Genomic DNA, 20373 nt, shown 5'->3' with positions numbered 1-20373 from the left:
TCGTCCGACCTGGGTCTGGGCCCCGGTGGTCCTGGGAGCCTCTGAAGGGTCCCACTTGGTTGGATGTTTTCTCTGAAAGTAGTTTTTCCTGATCTGCCCGAGAAAGCAAGAGACACTCGTATCTGCTGCTTCCCACTGGGCTCGGGACTTGGCCTCCTGGGCTTAGAACTGGCCGGGATGGCGGCTGGGATGGGACACCTGCCCCTCAGGCCCCCGCCCGCCCCAGGTGCGTCTCGGGTGCCCAGGGCTCGGGCGGGTCACCTGTGCCTTCGTGTCTCCTCAGCTCACGCTCCACACTGTGACCTGCTACGAGGAGCTGACGGCTTTCCTGCAACAGAGCGTCCATCAGGTACGCACAGCGGTGCGGTTTGTGGGGTGTCCTTGCTAAGTAAGCCGTCTGCGTTGTTTGCAGCAGAGTTGCCGGTGAGCTGGAGCCGTGCCCTGGGGTTGGGGGGCGACCCTGGGGCGTGAGGGGTAGAGGCCGGGAAGGAGCTGGTGCCGGCCCTGGGCTCCGTGGCCGAGGGTGGTGGGTGATTTAGAGTGGGGAAGCATAAACTTGGGGACAGGGGTCTAGTCACTGCCATTGTGCTCTTGAGGGCTGGCGGTGGCTACCAGGCACAGGACGCTGCCACAGTGGGGCTATAGTGGGAGGTGGAGTGGGGTCCAAGTGCAGGGAAGCAGCTGATGGACTGTGGGCATGAGGGCTTTGTCTCTGTCTGAGGGGAGGCAGCCACCTCTGGAAGGAAGCAGAGGACCCTTGGTCAGTGCGTAGGGGGCCTAGCAGCAGCAGGAGAGGAGACAGGATCGTGGATTTCTGGGCTGCGTCAGAGGTCTGGGCACTGTGGGTGGGGACCTTGCTCGGTGCTGGCCCTCCCCTGGGGCCCCGGGAGGCCAGGCCGGGCCCCGGGACACCCCGACTGCTGGAGACGAGGTGTGCCCCCACTGCGGGCCACGAGAGGGGGCGGAACTTGACCTGGGCTGGGAGCAGCACGGTCAAGGGCTGAGGGCTTTGGAACTGGGGCTCTGGCCCGTGTCTCTGTGGAGCACTGACTGAGCTGAGTGCCCCAGGGGGTGGGGGGAGAGAACGTGGTCTTGGAGCCGTCGGCCTGGCTTCGTGTTTAGGACACAGCCCTCGGCAGCTGTGTGACCTCAGGCCTCAGTTTCCTCACCTGTACGGGGCGGGGGGGTGATAGGAGCAGTGCCCGCCTCAGAGCACCACGCATGTGAGTGCCCAGCTCGACACCCCCAGGGCTGGTAGCGTTCCTCGGGGGTGTCACGGTCCCCACTGTCATAATTATGTAAGGTGACCTTGACAGAGACAAACGGCACACAGGAAGGAGAGGAAAGCCTCTCCTTGCAGAGGGAGGGCGCAGCGTGGCCCCAGGACAGGAGACTGCTGGCCCCGAGACCCCCGACTGCACGGCCTTGCTATTCTGATGTCCCTGTGTGCGCCGAAGGGCGGAGGGTGCGCAGCCACTCTCTGGAAGGCAGGCGACCTCTCCGGGCCTCCTCTCTGCCTTCCCTGCAGCCTCCGGCCCACCAGCTTGGCTCTCTTGGGCTCCAGAGAAGGTGTTGGAAAGTCCGGTGGTTAGCTTGGAGGGCGGGAGAACTCACCGGACGTGGGAGCAGGCCGGATGCTCTGATGGTCACAGTTCTCTCTCCTGGCACAATTCACCAAAGACGGGGCTGTGTCTTGGCCCTCTCGGCACAGAGGCCCCTTGGGCAGGGAGGTGGGACCTGCTGGGACCAGGGGAGGCAGGCGTGTGGTCACCAGGGCACTGGGCCACCTGAAATCCTCACCCCCGGAGCTGTTGCCTGGCTTGGGTGTCAGACCCTGCCCCGAAGGGTGCTGCCTTTCTGCACTGGCTGCTCTGTCCGGGGGGTGTGTGGGAGGGCTCTGATGTGGGAGCAGACTCCTGGCCGGGGTGTCAGCAGTCTCAGGCTGGCTGTCACTGGCTGCCTGTCCCCGCTCTCTCTGGTTCTCCATGGACGTAACCCAGTGGGTTATCTGCCAACTCAGTGTGCTCCCCACCTGGCCCCGGGGCGGCCGTAGTGGCCTGCAGCAGGGAGCCGAGGACCTTGGTTGCGTGTGGCCTCAGTAATGTCACTGGGCCTCAGAAACGTGCTTCTTCTTCTTCTTTTTTTTTAAGATTTTATTTATTTATTTCCAGAGAGGGAAGGGGGGGAGAGAGAGAGAGAGAGAGAGAGAGAGAGAGAGAGAGAGAGAGAGAGAGAGAGAAACATCGATGTGCGGTTGCTGGGGGTCTTGGCCTGCAACCCAGGCATGTACCCTGACTGGGAATCGAACCTGCGACACTTTGGTTTGCAGCCCGAGCTCAATCCACTGAGCTATGCCAGCCAGGGCTCAGAAACGTGCTTCTTAAAGAAGAGATGTTAGATGCAGGGGAAGGAATGTCTTCCAGGGTAGGTGCTGGGCCCTCGGCATAAGCAGAAAGGAACCCGATTAGTAAACAGTCAGTCCTGAGCGCTGTGGTGGCAGAGCAGCGCACCTGCGCGAGGAGCAAAGCCTGCTGCTGCGGTCGGTGCGTGCGGCGTGACCCGGGAGGCCGGAGTCACACTGTCCGGTGAAGCAGCTCATGCAGCCGCCAAGGCCAGGACAGGGAAGTGACCCGAGAGGCTTCTGGAAGGCAGAGGAGGGAGGGGTTCCTGGGGTGACTGGCCCCACGTCCTAGGCATCTGAGGCCCCGTCCCTGCCGGCTGATGGCCCTCGGGCGACTGCTCAGCAGCAAGGTCTTCCTCAACCTTGAGTGTAAGACGGGGCCTCCCCCCTCCTTTGGCCCGTCCCCCAGAGGGAGTCCATGAAGCCCAAGCAAGACAGCAATTGTGAACAAGGTCAGAGCGAGAGGCCGGTGCCAGGGGTGGTGGCCGCCCCCTTTCTGTCCGCCCCTGGGCACAGCCCGCCCCGCTTGGGGCCCTGGGTGCCTGCGGTCAGCCCACGGCTGGCCCGCTCCCTGGAAGGCCGAGCTTCCCCCGCAGCCGATGTTTGTGCTGGAAGCCGACGCGCTGCCTCAGCACTGCCCTCAACAAATCCATTTTTCATGGCCTGGGCCTGCGAGGGCCTCCTCGTGCCAGGCCTGGAAGTGAGCGCCGGCCCTCGCGGCCCAAAATAAATAGCCTCCCTGCTGCGTTTTCATTACCGCTCGCCCTCGGGGCGAGATGTCTGGCGGCCCCCCCACCTCCAAGAGCGAGTGGGGAGGGAGGGCCACCTCCGTCCCTGCCTCCGATTGGGGTTCCTTGGGGGGCGCAGTCTCTGCGGCCCGAGAAGGGCGGGGGATGGCCCCGTCCTCCCAAGTGGGGCCAGACATTTTTCCAGGCCCTAGCTGTGGTTTCCGGCCTTTCAGCGTTGCCGTCTGGCCCTGTGGTCTCCCATGTCTTGGCAGCTTGGACTTGATGAGATAATTTTAATAAAAGTTTTTTGGTTTTTTTTTTTAAAGAAAATGGGATGTGGGTGTCACTCAGTCCTGTTCCAGCGAGGGCCAGAAGCCCGGGCGGGGGTCATTTCCTCACCGTCTGTAGTCCCACCTAACCAGTCCCCACAGAGGCCCTGGCCGGCTCTCTCGAAGGCCCCCTGAGGGTGTCCCAGCCCCAGTCGGAGAGGCCGGCCCGGGCAGGAGCAGCGGTTCTTGCGGAAAGCCGGGGCTTGCGGTGGGCTGCTGTGTCCCTTGCTTCGCCGCGGCCCTGCGAGTGGGCGGGCACGTCAGGGGCGGCCCGGGGGCAGCAGGCTGAGGAAGGGCTGTGGCTTCCTCAAGACAGTGTGCCCGTCCAGGAAGAAGTAGGCAGGCATCTTGGGAGGGGAAACTGAGGCTGAGAGAGCGTTGCCACTCCCCGAGGCAACACGCACGTCTGCGGTCGAGCTGCGGCGAGGGCACAGGTGGCCCGGGGTTCTCTGGGCCCGTGTTCCCAGCTGCAAAGGCAGTCGGCACTGCTCTCCGAGGTCATCAGAGCAAGTCCATAGACAAGGCCTTTCGGGGCGCACTGTGACCTAGGGAAATATGCAAGTGGGGAAACTGAGGACAGCAGAAGTGGAGTGCCTGGCCTGCTCTCGAAGAATTCAGATGACATTGACTTAAGGTTGTTGTCGTTCATTCATTGCATTTCTACTTCCAGAAAAGATGTCAAGTGACTCGCTAAAAAATGACGTCCTCAGGGCTCATCTGTGTCCTGACTACCGTAACCCTGCCCCCACTTCATTCTAGGCCTTTGTGTGTGCTTTTCCTCCTGCCTGGAACAGCGCTCCCTTTGCTTCTGGTTCTTCCTGGTCCCCGGGGCTTCCGTTCAGACCGCACCTCCTCCAGAAAGCCTTGCGTGACCGTCCCCCCCCACCCCACGTTGGTTTGCAGAGGACTTCCCTGCCCTATTCAGTGGCTTATTGTCCTTTCTTCCTCGAGTTCCTCCTCATGAGGGCAGGTCTGTGCCCGGCGTTTCTCAAGGAAAGCCTCAGCAGCAAGCAGCCTCTTGGCTCTGAACTTCCTTGTCCTGTGAAAGCCACCGGCCAGATGGGGAGACTGGGGACAGAGAAGTTGAGAAATGTCCCCGCGGTCACAGAGCTGGGAGTGGCAGAGCAGGGAGTTAGACACAGGCATCCAGGTTTAGGCTGTGGGCTCTGGTCTGCATTAGGGCGAGGCAAGTAAGCTGCTCACCTCGGGTGCAAAATTCAGGGGGGCCCCCGAAACCTCAGTAATGGGCATGAATAATATTGTAGTGCAGTACCTAAAAAATAACCAAGTTAATGCAAAAAAAATCCATGAGGAACAAAATACAAATTCTCTTGAAGATCGGATCTGCCCTCCCTCTTGCCCAGCTCACCTCGCCGGCCCCCCACCTGACTCTGCTCCAGACCCGCTCGCTCTCTGCCGCTCTCCCCATGGCGTGTTCTCGGGGGCAGGCGTCTGGAATCAGGCGGAGCCCCCTGCAAGCTCACCGGGCTGCTTACCAGCTGCGTGGCCTCGGGCCACTCGCTCAGGCCCTGAGCCCCAGTCCCCGCACAGGCCAGAGGCCAGTGCTGGCAGCCCGCGCGGAACAGTCTGTGAGGGTCTGACATGTGATAGCACAGGACGCCTGTGTTGCTAACGGAGGCTGCTCCCGCCGCCGCTGTAGCCTGGGCTTCCAGGACCTGGCGGTCAGGGGTGTGCTCCTTGGTGGGCACTGTGTCTGCTCCCACTGTCACTCGGGCTGGGGTCTTTTCATCCCTTGGGGGTCTGGCTGGTGGGACCTGGACAGGCGCTGCCTAGGGGCCCCCCAACCAGCTCCGGGTCCGGCCTGGGGGCAGCTGGCTCAGGGGCAGGCTGCTCCCTGGGCTGCGGCCGCAGGGAAGTGAGAGGAGGGAGGTGCGGGTCTGATGGACGCTCATTCCTTTCTCCTCTTCCCAGTTCGAAGCTGGCCCCTTCGGATGCATCCTGCTCACCCTGTCCGCCATCCTGTCCCGGTCCACAGAGCTGTGAGTATCTTTGTCCCCCCGAGGCTGGGGTGCCTCCCTAGAGCCCAGGGCGGTGCTTGGTGTGCAGTGGGTGCCCACAGGGAGCCTGCTTGGAGGGGTGAGCGAGGGCGGGTGGAGGGGAGGGAGCGGTTACATTCTACATGCCCGCGTGTTCACCGCCACCTTCTCTCTGGTCTCCCTCCCCACGTGTGCGGCGGACCATGGGGTATGCTTCGGCACTCTGTGGCTCCCCTGGGCCATGTGTGGGGGGAGCACTTGAGTCTGAAACCTGGGAGGTGAACGAGCAGCCCTGAGAGCTCAGGAAAAGGGGCACCCTCCCTAGGCCAAGGCAGTCTGCGGGCTGCGAGGCTCCTGTCTACAGCCAGCCCTGCGAGGGGCCTGGGGGGGCGCTCAGGGCCTTGGAGGCGGAGGGAGCGGAAGGCTCTTTCCCGACCCCAGGCATCCTGGTCAACAGCGGCCTCTGAGCTGCTTGAGAGCTGGAGTCCCTCCATCACACTCGCTCCCCAGGAGCGCTCTACGCTTCTTATCCTTCCTTGTCACCTGGGCATTGTGTCACCGGGGAGAGTTCGGATTAATGGCCCATTAACAGTCTTGTGAGGTGCAATTGATTGCCCCGTTGCCTTCCAAGCAAGAGCAGGCCCCAGGGGCGTGGGGACCTGGGGGAATGCGTTTCTGCCTTGGGGGTGCTTGGAGTGGGGGAGGGTCTGGGCCCAACCCTAAGCAGGTGGGCCCCAGGAAGTGGGGAGGCGGCAGGCATTGCTGTGCAGTGCCCGGGCCCAGAGGCCCCCGTAGGAGGGGACGGACGCTGGCTCCCGCCCGTGGCTGGGCCTGGGCGGGCCTGTCCGCGCTGCCTGTGGCCTCTGGTGCTGCTGGGAACAGGGTGGCAGGGGCTCTGAGGTGCCGCTGGCCTGCCTGCTGCTGACCTTATTAAGCACATGTGTGCGCATAGCGTGGTCCATGGCATTTCCCTTCTAATCCTGCCCTAAGGATGTGATTCATTCCTGGCCCAGGCTCACGTGCACGGAGGCCATAAGCTGCACCGCCTTCTCCCCAGGCCTGGGTTTGCTAATCCCTGGGCTGGTGGAGTTTGTGTGTGTGTGTGTATGTGTGTGTGGGGGGAGTGCTGTCTCTAGGAGTGGGCGAGACCTCTGACCTCACTGAGGGGAAGCTGAGCTTTCCAGAAGGGCCAGGCCTGGTGATGTCTGGCTGTGTGATCCTCTCAGCCTCAGTTTCCCCATCTGCACAGCAGCCCCTTTAGTTTGGGGGTCTAGGCCCTGGCTCAGCAGCCTGGGATCTGGCCCCGTTGACATGCCTGCTCCTGTGAGTGAGGAGTGGCTCTGGCCATCAGTCCAGCTGCAGGGGCTTTGGGACCCCCCCATCCAGTCTGTTCTTCACATTGTCCAGAGCTGGTGGGACTGCTCTGTCCCCTCCCCACTCCGTCTACATGCGTCAGGCACCCTTGGGGCAGGTGTATGGGGAAGGCTGCCTTGCTGGACCAGCAGAGCCTCATGCTAACGGGCCTGAAGTTACAGTCCTGCCAGACCCCTTCCTGTCCACTACAGGCACACGCACACAGACACGCACAGAGGTGCACCCCGACACGCACAGAGGTGCACCCCGACACACTCACGTGGGGTTCAGCTGCAGCCACTCCTCCCGCTGTTCTCAGGGCCGGGGAGGGAGAGGGTGTTAATGACAGTTTCCTTCCCTTCATGGCCCCTGAGGACCCTCCTGGGCCTTGGGGGCGAGGGTTCGAGTCTCCCCTGACCACTTTGGCCACCTGCCCCGCCTTCCAGGGGGACTGGCCTGGAGGCCTGCACTGGACTCGGCAGGACATTGGTCGGGTTGTCGTACTCCCTGGCCTCTCCATCCCCTTTCTGAGGAGGCGACATAGAGGACATGCTCGCTGGCACTGGGCAGGAGGAACGGCAGCCCCCTGCACCTCGGGAGCTCTCGACCCGCCCGACCCTTTGCTCTGACATGTCAGGCACGGAGCTCGTGCGTCTCTGCAACAGCCCTGCTGGGGGCACTGTTGTGGTTGTGGGCACCCGCCCTGTCTTTCCCAGGAAGTGAGGCTGTGGGAGGTGAGTGGCTTGCCCTAAGGTCGCACGGCTCCACCGGCCAGCCTGGCACCAGACAGGCTCTTTGGGTTTGCTGTTTAAGGGCCTGAACTTGGGAATAAAACCGACTCCATTTCATGCTGACCCTGTGACCCTCGGAGCCTGCGCCTCTCGTAAAATGGGGATGATTCCTGCCTCACGGGATGAACTAGAGAAATAAGTGTGTGCTTGGCTCGGCTCCTGCTGGGGAGCGAGCCTTGGGTGACGGCTCCTGCCAGTCCCGCCAGTCCGCTGCCGCCTCCCTCCGCTGTGCTCGGATGCCTCTCGTGTCCCGCCCTGTCTGGGCTTGGTGCCTCGTGGTGGGGGCATGGCCACAGGGACGCCCTGCAGTGGGTGACGGGTCCACCTGCGGCTGTGGTCACCCTTGGCAGGCACTTCCTGACCGGCCTGGGGGTTCCTGGGGCCCTGCGCGCTGTTCCTCAGATGGGGCGGGAGAGGGAGTGACCGGAGGGCCCATCCCCCCAGGAGTGCGCCGCCCGGGAGTGTGCTGGGGGAGTGCCACTCAGCTCCCTCTTACGTGCTCAAGCTCAGGATAACTTTTAGGTGGGCTACCTGAGGGCATCTGGCGGGGCATGGGGCAGGCCTTGGGCCACGCCTGGGTGTTTCTCCAGACCCACGCTCCCTGCCCCCCGGGCAGCCACTCCACGCTCTCACGGGGCTGCCAGGGACCGGCGTTGGGGTGGGGCTGGCCCGTCCTCCCTGGGCTCCGGGGGGGCCTCCTGGAGGGGCAGCTGCCGTGATGATGAGTGACGGGACTGACCGGGGCACGGGAGTAGCCCGAAGTGTCACTGCGTGGCCCAGAGCCTGCGAGAGGATCACACCGAAACCACTTAAAACGCCACTTAGCATTCCTGGCGTTTCCGAGGGTCCTCTGAAGGAGCTGTTCTTGCCTTCGCCTCTGGGGAGGGCGGTTCCCGGGACGGTCCACGCCCCTCCCAGGCGGTGCATGTGGCTGCCCCACGCAGCTTCCCCGGGCTCCCCAGAGCCCCTGGTCTCCGGCCTCGGTCTCGGGAGGAGAGCCAGGCCTGGCCCCAGGCTTGTTGTGACCTGCTTGGCAGGGACGGGCGGCGCACCTCCTCCTGGCCTGCCTCCGGGCTGGCGACCTGTGAAGGCCTTTGTCCCTGGACCTGTGGGCGCCCGGGGGGTGTCACCCAGCACAGGCACCGTTTGTCGGACTGAGTGGGGAGGCTCGTCCAGGGCAGCCCAGGGGGTGACGAGTCACACAAAACAAAGCACCCCCTCATTCTCGGCGATGCAGCTGCAGGCACCCGGGTCCCCATCTTTGCTCCGCTGCCCCCCGGCCGTGTGGCCGACCCAGCCGGCACCCCAGCTCTTTCCTTGCTGACAGGAGCAGGTGGATTAGTGCTTCTTCACCTCTTTTGTCATGTGATGAGCAGCGTTGGTTTTTTTCTAGAGAAACCGTCCCCCGAAGCCCCCTGTAGGAAGCAGACGAAGCAGAACGGCTCTGACTGGCATGGCGGGGTGGGGAGGCCCCTGGCGGCCCCCCAGCCAGCCACGCCGGAGCCCCTACCTCGGAGAGGCCCACACTCTGCAGACGGCCGGCTGGGAAGCTGCTGGGCCTTCCTGCTCTGGGTTCAGGTTCAGCTCTGCCATAGGCGCTGGGGCTGTTTCAGGGCCGTCTGTTACTGCTTTGGGCAGTCGACCACACATCCCGGTGGCCCAAAGAGACAGCAGAGCGTTTCAGTTCACCTGCTGCTCACCCAGGGGCAAGTGGAGTCAGGGGCTGGGCAGCCCACCTGTTCTTTACAGATGGCATGCGTGCGTGCGTGCATGCAGATGAGAGACGGGTGAGGCTGTGTGGGTGTCGGTGGTGGTGTCTGAGATTGTGGGGCGGGCGACTTGATTGTGTGTGTGTGAGCACACAAGTGTATGTGTGTGTGAGTGTGTATGTGTGTGAGAGTATGTGTTTGGGACTATGTGAATGTGTATGAGTGAGTGCATGTGTATAGGAGCCTGTGTGCACATGTGTGAGTGTGTGTGAGAGTATGTGTGTGTGTGAGACACTGAGGGCACGGCCATCTCTCCCTCCTAGCACAGCTCTCAGACTCAGGCCTGAGGCCCAGGGGCAGCCCTCACACCCGAGTCCAAGCCCGCTGTCCCCAGGGTCCCCGTCCCTGAGGGGGGCCGGGGGAGGGTGTGCAGCCCAGCATGCAGCCCGGCGCCTCGCCCTCCGAGGTGGGACGAGGGGCGGCGGAGCGGCCTTCGGGTGCTGCTTGTTCCGGGCCCCTGCGAAGCCTCTTGGAGGTTTTCTTTTTTCCCACTGGGTTTCCTGCCCTCTGTTTTCTTCCCTCAGATCTTAGGCTGCTTACAGTAAATCTCATACAGGCTTCCATGCCCCCGGCTCCCCTGGGGTCCAAACCGCGCTGCCCAGAACTTCCCCAGCACACTCTCACGAGCCCCAAGGGGACTCGGGGCCCTGGGGTGGGGCTGGCTCCACGCCGGCCAGTGAGGCACGGCTGGGTGCGCAGCCCCTCGGGGAGCCGAGGTGACGGCTGGCATCCGGGCGGGCTCGGGCGGTGCCCGCTGGCAGTTCAGGCCTGGGGGTGGGGACAGTGTGTGAGCAGGACCTTTTCACAGAGCACACCCTTGGCCCTCGGTGCAGTGGCACCTCGGCTGCCCCGAGGCCGCCCTGAAAGCCCCAGATCGGAGGTAGTCTGCCAGGTGCCGGAGTGAGTTGGGGCAGCGTGGCCGGGCCTCGAGGGCAGGGGCAGCGTGCACAGGAGGGCAGCTCTGCTGCTATCTGGTCCTCGCCAACCAAGGGAGTGACAGCGACCTGGGCAGCACAGTGTGCTGCTTTGTGTGAACGGCCCTGAAACGAGAGCCAGCCGTTGGTGCTGGCAGCGCAGAGGCGAGTGGCAGAAACTCGGTTCCTAGCCGGTGTGGGCAGGCGGCCACCCTATTAACTGGTCATATCAGAAGCTACGGGCTGCAGGAGAGGCCGGACCCAGGGACGCAGACAGTGTCTTTGGGGCCTGATGCCCCTCCTTCTGCCTCTCCGTCCTTCTTTCCTCCGTCTCAGCTGTGTTCTCAGGGGGCCCTCTTGTGTGGCGGGCTCCCCTTTCTCCGGCACTTCTCTGCCTGCTGGGAGCCGTGGCCCCATCCCTGACGCCGCACTGTGGCCAGGCCCGGGTCACACGGTCATGGGGCATGTGACTCAGGGGCTGGCCCGGACGGCAGCCGAAACTTGCAGAGGGCCACCGCACAGGCTGGGGAGGAGGTGGGCGGCTGGTCAGGAGCAGGCCACTTGGGCCATAGCAGGAGGGCGGCTGTGAGTGTGGGACTGGGCCAGGCCTGGGCCGTGGTGGAGGCCCCCGGGCTCCTCGCAGGGACCAAGAAAACAGTGACAGCTCTCAGCTCTGGCAGAGCCAGCGGCTGCCGCGGGGAAGCTGGGTGGCTGGTGGTGTGCGGCGCTGGGGATCGGGCGGGGGCTGTTTGTGGTCAGAACCCCAGGTTCACGGTGGCCCCATGAGTCTGTGTTACTGGGAGAGGACAGGCAGGCAGGCTGTGTGTCTGCTCCCCCCACCCTCCGTCTCACCTGCCTGCGCTCTAGCAGCCCAGGATAACGAGGCGCACACAGCCACCGGGCCCGGCGCCCCCGTGCCACTGGGGCAACAGCTGCTTTGCCGCCCTGACGGACGACGCCCTTGGCCTCGGCCACCCAGGTCTCCCGCGGGTAACATGAGAAACGGGACAGGATGGTTAAGGGCCCTTCCTACCCGGCATCCAAGATCTCTTGACTACAGCTGGGAAACGGAAGGGGAGGAACTTCCTCAGTGAACTCCAAATCACCTTTAATTTTGATTCCGATGAGGGTGGAGGCGTGATCACTTTCAGCAACTGCGTTTCAAGAGTCCAAGGTGGTGGGTGGGAGTGAGACCCGAGGCGTGCCATTGGAAGCGGCAGATACCTTACCCGGTCCCCAGTTCCCTTGACTGGCCCTCCTCCCTCTCCCCGGCCCCTCCATGGAAGCCCCAGCCCCCGTGCAGTGACCAGAGCTCCCTTCTGTAGATCTCTGGCTGGCTCCCTCTGGGGTTCCCTGTGAGAGTCCCTCACCCTGTGGGGGGCGAAGGGAGTGGCCCTCACTTCCACCCTGAGCTTGTGGTGACCCCAGGGACAGGCCCACTGGCCTAGGGCCATGGTCCCATTTTGCAGGTGTGGAGTCGGGGGCTCTGAGCGGTTAAGGACAGGGTGGTGGACAGCACCCCTCAAGTCCCCTGGCCCCTGGTCTCAGGCCCTGCGCCTGCATCGGCCTTCCTGGGCTGGGGGACGTGCGGCAGGTGTCGCTTGGCCAGGTCCGCCTGCTGAGAGGGAGAAGAGGGGAATAGGCCCTACGAACCAGGTGGCGGTCCCCTGTATGGTGCTCTCCGTGCAGTCTCAGCCAGCGTGGTCTGGGCCAAAGCACCCCGGTCCCAGCTGCTGGCGTGGTGAGTCAGGGCCAGTGAGCGGCAGCTGGCGGGGCTGATGCAGCGCGTCTGCCCACAGACACCGAGACTGCAGGCTGAGTGGGGCAGTGAAGGGCAACAGTGACGGGTGACCAAGCTCGGGACACGCCAGGGTCAGTGGCAGAGCTGGGGTGGGGCATCCCCTGATCTCAGCGTATCCAGCACCCCTACCCACTCACCCAAAGGCTACACCTCTTTGTTCCACGAAGGGTTCGGTCGGCCTAGGGAGGAGGGAGAGGCAAGTTGAAAGAAGCTCTGTTTCCAAGAAGCTGCTACTTTACGGGGAGGAAGCTTCCTTCCCCCTGCCTCTGCACGCCTCCCGGGGCCCGGCTTCCCCCAGGACTGGCGTGGGCAACCCGCAGACGGCCGAGCCTTGCTGGGCACCTGTAGGTGTGGAGCCCAGTTCTGGGCACCTCGGGGCCAGGTAGTAGCACTGTCACCTGCCCTCAAAGTCCCAGCTCCTGCAGGAGCAGAGCAGCTGGTGGGTGCTCCTAGGAAGGGGACGTCCAAGGACAGACGGGGCGCATCTGCCCCGGGGCGAGGGAGGAGTCTCTTTATGAAGGAGTGACATTTAGCAGGGCCCTGGGGGCTTTGCAGGAAGGGTTTTGGCAGGCAGCGGGAGCAGAGCAGGCCAAGACCAGAGGTGGGGGTTGGCAGGGAACAATGGCACGAGGTCTGGTTTGGGAGGAAGGTGCCAGCATGTGGGGGAGATGGGGGTGGGGGGTGGGGGTGGTGAGGAGGAGGGCCGCTTGGGAAGGGCTTGGGCGTCTCTGCTTTCTCCTCCCTCCTCCCTTGCACCCTGCCCTGCCCCCTGGACCCCCTCTAGCCTCTGCCTCTCCAGCTCCCGTGGAGCTGTCCGCAGTTTGCCGGGCCTTCCTGCGGTCCGAACGGCAGCAGCACTTTCAGGCCGTTGTGTATTGTTATCCCTGTCGGGGGTGACATAGCCGAGGCTCAGAGATGGAAAGCAGTTTGCTGAAGGTCACTCACTCGGTGCAGGTGACAAAGGGGGCCTGACCTCCAGGTGTTCTGACTCATCGCCCACTTCCTCTCGGCCTTCCTGGGAAAAGTCAGTGTCCGCCCTGGCCCGCTCCCTCTCAGCGGCTCAGGGCTGCGAGGCCTCTGTGTACTCTGGGTTCTTGGCCCTGGCACGGAAGGCTGAGGCTGCAGGAATCGTGACCTCTCATTGTTTCTTTGCTGGTGGCTGTTATTGCTGTTATTGTAGGAAAAAGGAAGCGATATTTACCAAATACCGAACGCCTTATATAGTTCGCCTTACCCAGTTCTCACAGCAACCTGCAGTAGAAGGTGGCATCATCATACCCAAATGGCCGGTGGGGGAAACCGAGGCTCAGAGAGGGGAGCAACTGGTCAGCAGCTGGATTTGAATCCAGGGCTCCCTGACTTCCCAGCCCGGGTCCTCTTTGCTGTTCCCAGCTACGCTCTGCACTATGGGAGCTGTCCTCAGAGGTGAATGGGGGTCCCACCAAACGAGGGGTGCTGTCTTCTGGAGGTTATAGCGCGGGCTGGGGAGTGTGGTGGACAGTCCAGTGTCCAGGGGAGAGCCTGCTGGGAGGACAGTCAGGAGCTGTCCCTGAGGGATGATGTGGTGCCCCTGGGGCCTGGTGTCCCAGAGCTCAGGTCGGGGGCAGGTGGCCGGTCGGGTCCTCCCAGGTTAATTACCGCCTATTTTAGGCAAGATGTTTTAAATGTCAGAGTCACAACCCAGAAGGTCCCCAGAGACCCCCTGCTTCCGTCCTCTGGCTTTATTAACATGAAGACACAGCTGAGAGAGAGGCAGGAACTTACCCGAGGCCGCTCAGCCAGCCCAGGGTTGAGCTGGCCACGGACCCGCCCCACGGGCTGTGGTTTTAGGTGAATGGTGATGGCTGTGAGCTGGAGCCCTGTCTCTAGGCCACTTGGACAGACACAGTGTTCCAATGAATTGCTCAGATTCATTCATTCATGCATTCATTCACCCACTCATTCCAGTGTTCAGGCACATGTGGGCCAGCCTCCGGGTGGGGGACAAGCTGCCCCCTGTCAGGAATGGGGTTTTGGGGCTCCCAGCCTGCCTGGCCGCCACGTGTTTCAGGCCACACGGTGATGTTGGGGACAGGGTCCTGGCCTGCTGACTCCGTGCGGCTGCGAGACCACACATCCCTTCTCCTTTCCAGGCCTCGGTTTCCCCATCAGTAGCACAGAAGCGGTGGTTCTGGCCTCCTGGCTCGCAGGCCGTAGAGGGACAGTGTACTGGCAGGAGTGGGGTGCAGGTTCACGGCCCAGGCCTCCTGAGCTGCTCAGTGGCGGCCCCTGCCGCTCTGAGACCTGACGGCGGGTGGGGTGCAGAGAGGTAGCCACACACCAGGCCTGGCTTCCGGTGCTGGGTCTGGGGTGGCATCCGTGACTGGGCCAGTTTTGTCCCTTCTGTGGGCCTCCTTTTCCCGGCTGCCAATGCTGAGCCCCGAGGGCACCTCGGCCTCTGTTCTGTGTCTTGGGCAACAGTGTCCTGGGGCCGCCTATGGGAGAAGAGGCCCTTGCTGGCGCCCCGGGCAGAGCTCTCTGACAGTGGGTGGACTGGACACTCACTCGGTCACTGGTCCTGATGCTGGCCCTTGGTCCCCAGAAAACTGAGAGCAGGGTAACCAGGGCCCAACCCCTTCTCGTAAGTTTCCGTGCCCTGGGCAAGTCCCCTCAGGCGCCCCTTGCCCTGTGCTTCCAGGGACCCCAAACCCGGTAGGCCACTGCTCTGGGCTCCTGGGTCCCCAGGCTGTGCGGGGTTCTCCTGGGGCCAGCGGTGTCCAGCCCCGAGAAGGACGAGCTTCCTGCTAGAGTGGGGCAGCTGTCAGTCCCAGGTTGCTGCTCAGAAGCCCAGAGAGCATAGGGACCTCGGAGCCCAGGCAGCCCTCCAGGGATTCAGCCCCCTGCTCCCAGGGCCTTGGAGACCCGGGGGCTCACGGCAGGGTGGGCGCCAGGGCTGGCGAGGGGGGAGGAAGGCGGGACCGCACGGCCGCCAGCCAGAGCGGCCCTGCCTCATGTGTTCTGTGCAGGCTCCTTCACACAAGGGGTCCTTTGAAGAAAGGGCTTTGAGTCGGAAACAGGTCGGAGGTCCCTTGTGTTGGTTTGCCAAGGCTGCCATAACAAGTGCCACAGATGGGGCAGCTTGAATGACAGAAATGTATATTGTCTCACGGTTCTAGAGGCTGGAAGTCCAAGGTTAAGGTGTGGGCAGAGTTGGTCTCCTCAGAGGATGACCACTGTCTGTCTGTCCTTATGTGGTCTTTCCTCTGTACATGCAGCCCGGGTGTCCCTCTGTGTGTCCCGATGTCCTCTTCTTAAAAGGACACCAAATGTCCTCTTAAGAAAAGGACACCAAGCGGATTGGACTAGGGCCCACCCTAACGGGCTTGCCCTTTAACCGAATCGCCTTTTAAACATTCTGTCTCCAGTACAGTCACGTGCCGAGGTACCGGGGCTAGGGTTTTAGCAGACGGATTCTGGTGGGCACGGTTCAGCCCACAGTGCCCGTCATCTCGTGCAGACCCCTCAGCAGGGGAGCCCGAGGCCCGGGGAGGAGCGGTTTCTGGCCACCCGTCACACGGGGCTAGCGCTCAGGCCTGGGGCCGGCCCTGCCGTGTGGGCTGCCTCCTCTCCGGCGGCAGAAGCGAGGCCGCCGTTCCTCCTCTCAAGGGCTCCTCCTCAACGCTCGGATCTCCAGGGAATTCCCCCGGAGGGAGGTCTGGGCACCGAGATTTGCCAAAGCTGTAAATCTCTTAAGCCATAAGCTGCTCCCTGGCGTCTCCCGAACGCCCTGATGTGAAATACAGCTGTCCCTCCCTTTTAAGATCTGAGCCCACTGCTGAATTTCCCATCGTGTTTGCACCTAAGGATGCAATTACCGTTTCCTCCCATTGTCCTCTCAGCCTGTCCCTCCGCTCTCGGCTGACGCAGGCTCTCGGCCCCGCTGGGCGAGCACGAGGCGGCGAGATCGCAGAGATCGGGCCGCTTCTGAGAGCTGCCCGTGGCCCGGGGCCAGCGATGCTTATCGGTCCGCCCCGGGCTCCTCTGGGGTTATTTTCTTCTCTTCAGAAGATGCCTGTGCACACCACGGCGACCGTTTCCATCAATTCTTCTGCCTGGGCCCACGCCGGCCGAGTGGGGCCCTCGGCCACCTGTGCCCCGGCCAGCTCCTGCCCAGGCCCGCTGGGCTGTCTCGGGTGGGCCGGCCTCCATGGCCCTTCCTGAGACCCCCTGGCCGCCGGCAGCCTCCGTGGATCTCAGCCGGGACTCGCGGTTCCAACCCCAGCCCCGTTTGGCCAGGCTTATTAAAAGCCACAAGAAAGCCTTTCTCCTGCAGAGGTCATGGGCTTGAGTTTCTAAACTTGTCTGGGAAGGAGACAGGGTCCATGGTGTGTGTTTTGGGTCTGTGGACTGACCTTAGATTTGGAGCATGAAATTGAGCCCAGGTTTCCCTTCTCTTCCACCGAAAGGAAAAACAAACAGGCTTGCGGAGCCCTTCCTGCCTCCGGGCCGCCTCTTGGCGCTCTCTGTGCACTGGGGGTAAAGGAGGAGGCCAGGGGCCCGTACAGGCTGGGTGGGCGCGTGCACCCAGGGCCGTGTGGGCAGCAGAGGGAGCCTGGTCCCCGGCTCACGTCGCCTTCCTGGAGTCACCGCTCTGAGCTGTTGTCCAGTGACGCTTACCTCCCCGGGGCTGGAGGGCTGGCACTGCTGTCCTCCGAGTGTGTTCTGCAGAGGGCAGCTCCCCTTCTGTCCGCCCGTCCACAGTCCACGCCGGTCGGCTCTGTCCGACGCTGACGCTTCGTCTCCCGAGGAGGGGACTTCGGGCAGGTAAAAGCAGTGCAGCAGCAGGAACCCATTCCTTTCGGTTGGGGGGGTTTCTTCTGGCAAAGGGCCTTTGCGCTTTGGGCTGCGAGTCGGCCCCGCGCTGAGCTGTGCTCCTCTCCCAGGGTTTGGGAACGGCGTGTGTGCAGGGCCTGGTACGAGGTCTGTGCCAGGCGGTGGCAGCTGTTACTTTAGACCATCCCTCCCCTTAACAGACTCCCAGACTGAGTCTGAGGCCCTGGAGAAGCTGGCAGAGGAGGCCCCAGTCCTGACCATCGGTGACGGTTGAGACGTGAAGGCAGGACGTTGGAGGCCAAGCCCTGGGGCCTTTGTGCTGCGTGGGCAGGGGGCCCGGCGAGGCCAGAGTGGAGGCCGCGCTTAGAGAGAGTGCAGGGGCGCGAGGAGCCCTGGGCGCCAGCCCGAGGGAGGGCCCGGAGCAGAGGGCTGCAGCTGGAGCCCGCGGGAGCTCTGGCCACCCAGCGGGGCTTGCCCAGCAGCCTGAGTCGGGCAGAGACATGCTGACCCCGCTCTTTTCATGTCTTCCAGCATCCGCCAGGACTTCGACGTCCCCACCAACCACCTGATCGGAGCACACAGCTACTGTACCCAGGTCAGGGGCGGCCGGCGCCTCTCCCTTCCTCTCCCCTCCTCTCCCCTCCCTCCTCTGCCCTGCCTGCCCTCTGAGTGGCTCCCCTGCAGCCCCTGCCAGCTCAGGCTGATGGCTCAGACGGGGACCCCCAGGCCAGCCAGAGGGATGACTGCCACAGCCCCCATATTTGACAGAGCAGGTCTTTCCGGCAGCCCTGCCCTCTGCTTGGTCACAGACGGGGCACTTAGGGGCCTCAAGTGGGGATGGGGGACACTGAGCCCAACTGTTTGTCATTGATCCTCCCTCCCCGGGTGCCTGGCTTCCCGTGGGAGCGCTCCCCTGGGCCTGCAGAGAGCAGTCCGGCCCAGGGTGGGCAGCCGAGCGGGTGCAGAGGGCGCCAGACCCGAGCTGGGGCTGGGTCCTGAGCCGGGCTGGCTATTTCACTTTCGGACTGAGCTGGGGCGATGTCCCCCCGTCCCTGAGACCCGGCTCCCTCACCTGTGGGGCGAGGTGTCTGGACTGGACCCGTGCTCTTTAAACCCATGTGCACATGTACCCTCCAGGGTCTCGTTGACGGGCAGGCTCAGACCCGTGGTCTGGGCTGGAGCCGGGTCTGGGTTTCTAACAGGCTCCCCAGGGTGGGCGGGGCAGTGGGCCCACAGGCCGCTCTGTGAGTCGCAAGGGACGGGACAACCCCTGTGCTCTGCCACCGTGTGATTGCGAGTGCAGGGGCGGGGCGCAGCCTGCGGGCCTCTCCCCACTTCAAGGGGGCGTCCCCCTCCGAGGGAGGTGAGGCACACCCCCTACGGGGAGCTGGAGCCCTCTCCTTCCCCTTGAACACCAGCTGGGAAAGTCTACCCCACTGGATGAGGATGGGCCTTTTAGCAGCCGCTGCTCCCCGGGGGGCGGTATCCCTGAGCCGGACCCCTCACCTCCTTTGTGAGGATACAGCGCGGCCCCTTGATGTACCCCTGTGCAGTCGGAGCGGAGCCCCGCTCCCTGGTACTGGAGCAGGGGTCTTGGTGGCAGAGGGAACTAGAAGCTGGGCGTCGCTCCCACGGTCCAGGGGAAGCCCTTCTGTGAACTCTGCCCTCCAGAGGAAGGGTGGGAGGGCCGTTCCCATGCCGGGTGTGGGCCTCACGCACGCGCCAGGCCAGGCTGGATGTAGGTTGGACAGGGGGCCTTCCTACCTGCCCAAGCTCCAAGTCTCGGCTCACTCGGACCTCTTCTCGGTGGTCGGGCCGGCACCTGGCAGCCACCTTTAGTCTCGAGTCTTCGGCTGGCTAGGTGGTGCCTTGAGGGTAACCAGTAAGCGGGGAGGGAAGGGACACAGGACAGGGAGCCGGAACTGTTGGGTGGGAGCTTGGCTCTGTCCCCAGCCAGCCGTGTGACTTGGGCACGTCCTCTCCCATCTGTGAGCCTCAGTTTCCCCATTCCTAACAGGAGGTTGGACCCCTAAGACGCTCTGCGTGAGGAAAGGCTCTTCTAGTCACCCCGATGCACCATCTCCTGTCTCGGGGGTCAGCAGGCTGGTTGGCCTGTCGGCGTGAGGCAGAAGCCCCGTGGCCCCTGAACCCTGATCCCACACAGCTGACGAAGGCAGGGACAGAGCTGGGGCCCGGACAGGGGCTTCCCGGCCTCCACCTCCCTGCGGCGACTGCCCTCTGCTCCCCCACCCCTCCCGAAGACCCCGCCACCCCCGGCGAGATCTGAGCAAGGCCCGGGACTGAGTTATGGGCACCGCCGTCCATTTCCTGGCGTTGCTAATGTGCTCTGGTTATGTAAATGCCTCCGGTTATGTAAGATGTTATCACCGAGGGAAGCTGGGTGAAGGGTACACAGGAATTCTCTGTACTATTCTTACAACTGCTTTTAAGTCTAAAATGGGTTCAAAATAAAATAGGTTATTAAAGAAATTACCCTTCTTCAAGACCCACCCAAATGTTACTTCTCCACAAGTTGCTGGGACCAGTCATGTGGTCGAGTGTCCATCTGGGCCCAGAGTGCCTTGCGCCCCGGCTTTGGAGCCCCAGCCACATTCTGTGCCATGCAGGCACACACCTGAGCCCCACGGGGACCCCGGCAGCCAAGGTCAGGGTCATTCTTCCCTCTAGCAGGACCCCCACCCCGCCAAGGCCTGGCTCACACTGTGCTCGATGGACACTCTCGGAGGAAAGCTGGACGAGTGCCCAGAGTGGGGTTGGCAGCTCTCCCCCAGGGCTTGTGGGGTCGCTGAAGTCCAAGCCCCTCCGATGGTGGTCTCCCTCCCTCCCCACTCTCCCTCCTTCTCCCACCTTTCTCCCTCACACCCCAGCTCGCCTTGACCAGCCCCTCCCATCGTCCCGTCAACAGGAGCTGGTCAACCTGCTGCTGACCGGGAGAGCTGTGTCCAACGTTTTCAACGACGTGGTGGAGCTGGACGCCGGGGACGGGAGCGTCACGCTGCTCAAAGGCATCGCCGCCCGCAGCGACGTCGGCTTCCTGTCTCTCTTTGAGCACTACGACGTGTGCCAGGTAGCAGGAGGGGCATGGGGGTCTGGACTGAGGGGAGGCGGGGAGGGAGAGCTGGCTCGAGTCCAGGTCCGGTCCCTCTCACGGCGGGGGGGTCTGGGAAGAAGTGTGGCTTCGCTGCCCTCGGGTGCCTCGCTGTAGATTCACGCCCGGAGCCAGCTGGTACCACGTGCTGGGAAAGGCTGTTGGAAAGGGACTTCCGGGGGCTTATGGTGGGATCGCAGGTCAGAGGGTGGCTGCCTCTGTCGTGTGTGTGTGTGGGTGGGGGGGGCCTTCTCCAGGGACAGGGGACCTGGAGTTACACAGACCTTGCGTTAGTGTCCTAGGGCTACTGTGGTACCAGCCGGTGGCTGAAAACAACACAAATGCATCATCTCACATGTGGGGGGCACA

General features: G+C 63.3%; 1 protein-coding gene across 2 annotated transcripts in view; it reads left to right on the top strand.

Annotated features, from left to right (window-relative positions):
- The window catches only part of MINDY4 (MINDY lysine 48 deubiquitinase 4), a 97290-nt gene that overhangs the window by 62021 nt on the left and 14896 nt on the right, over positions 1-20373 (top strand). For both annotated transcript variants that reach the window (XM_028525941.2, XM_036010444.1), the window contains exons 12-15: positions 284-349; positions 5391-5458; positions 17427-17490; positions 19822-19983. In XM_028525941.2, coding sequence (XP_028381742.1) covers positions 284-349; positions 5391-5458; positions 17427-17490; positions 19822-19983 — 360 coding nt within the window. The remainder of the gene's footprint in view (positions 1-283; positions 350-5390; positions 5459-17426; positions 17491-19821; positions 19984-20373) is intronic.

Source organism: Phyllostomus discolor, chromosome 10 (assembly GCF_004126475.2).
Source record: "Phyllostomus discolor isolate MPI-MPIP mPhyDis1 chromosome 10, mPhyDis1.pri.v3, whole genome shotgun sequence".
In the NCBI taxonomy this organism is placed as follows: domain Eukaryota; kingdom Metazoa; phylum Chordata; class Mammalia; order Chiroptera; family Phyllostomidae; genus Phyllostomus; species Phyllostomus discolor.
The sequence above is the reverse complement of the archived record's forward strand: the minus strand, read 5'-3'. Positions and strand labels throughout refer to the sequence as shown.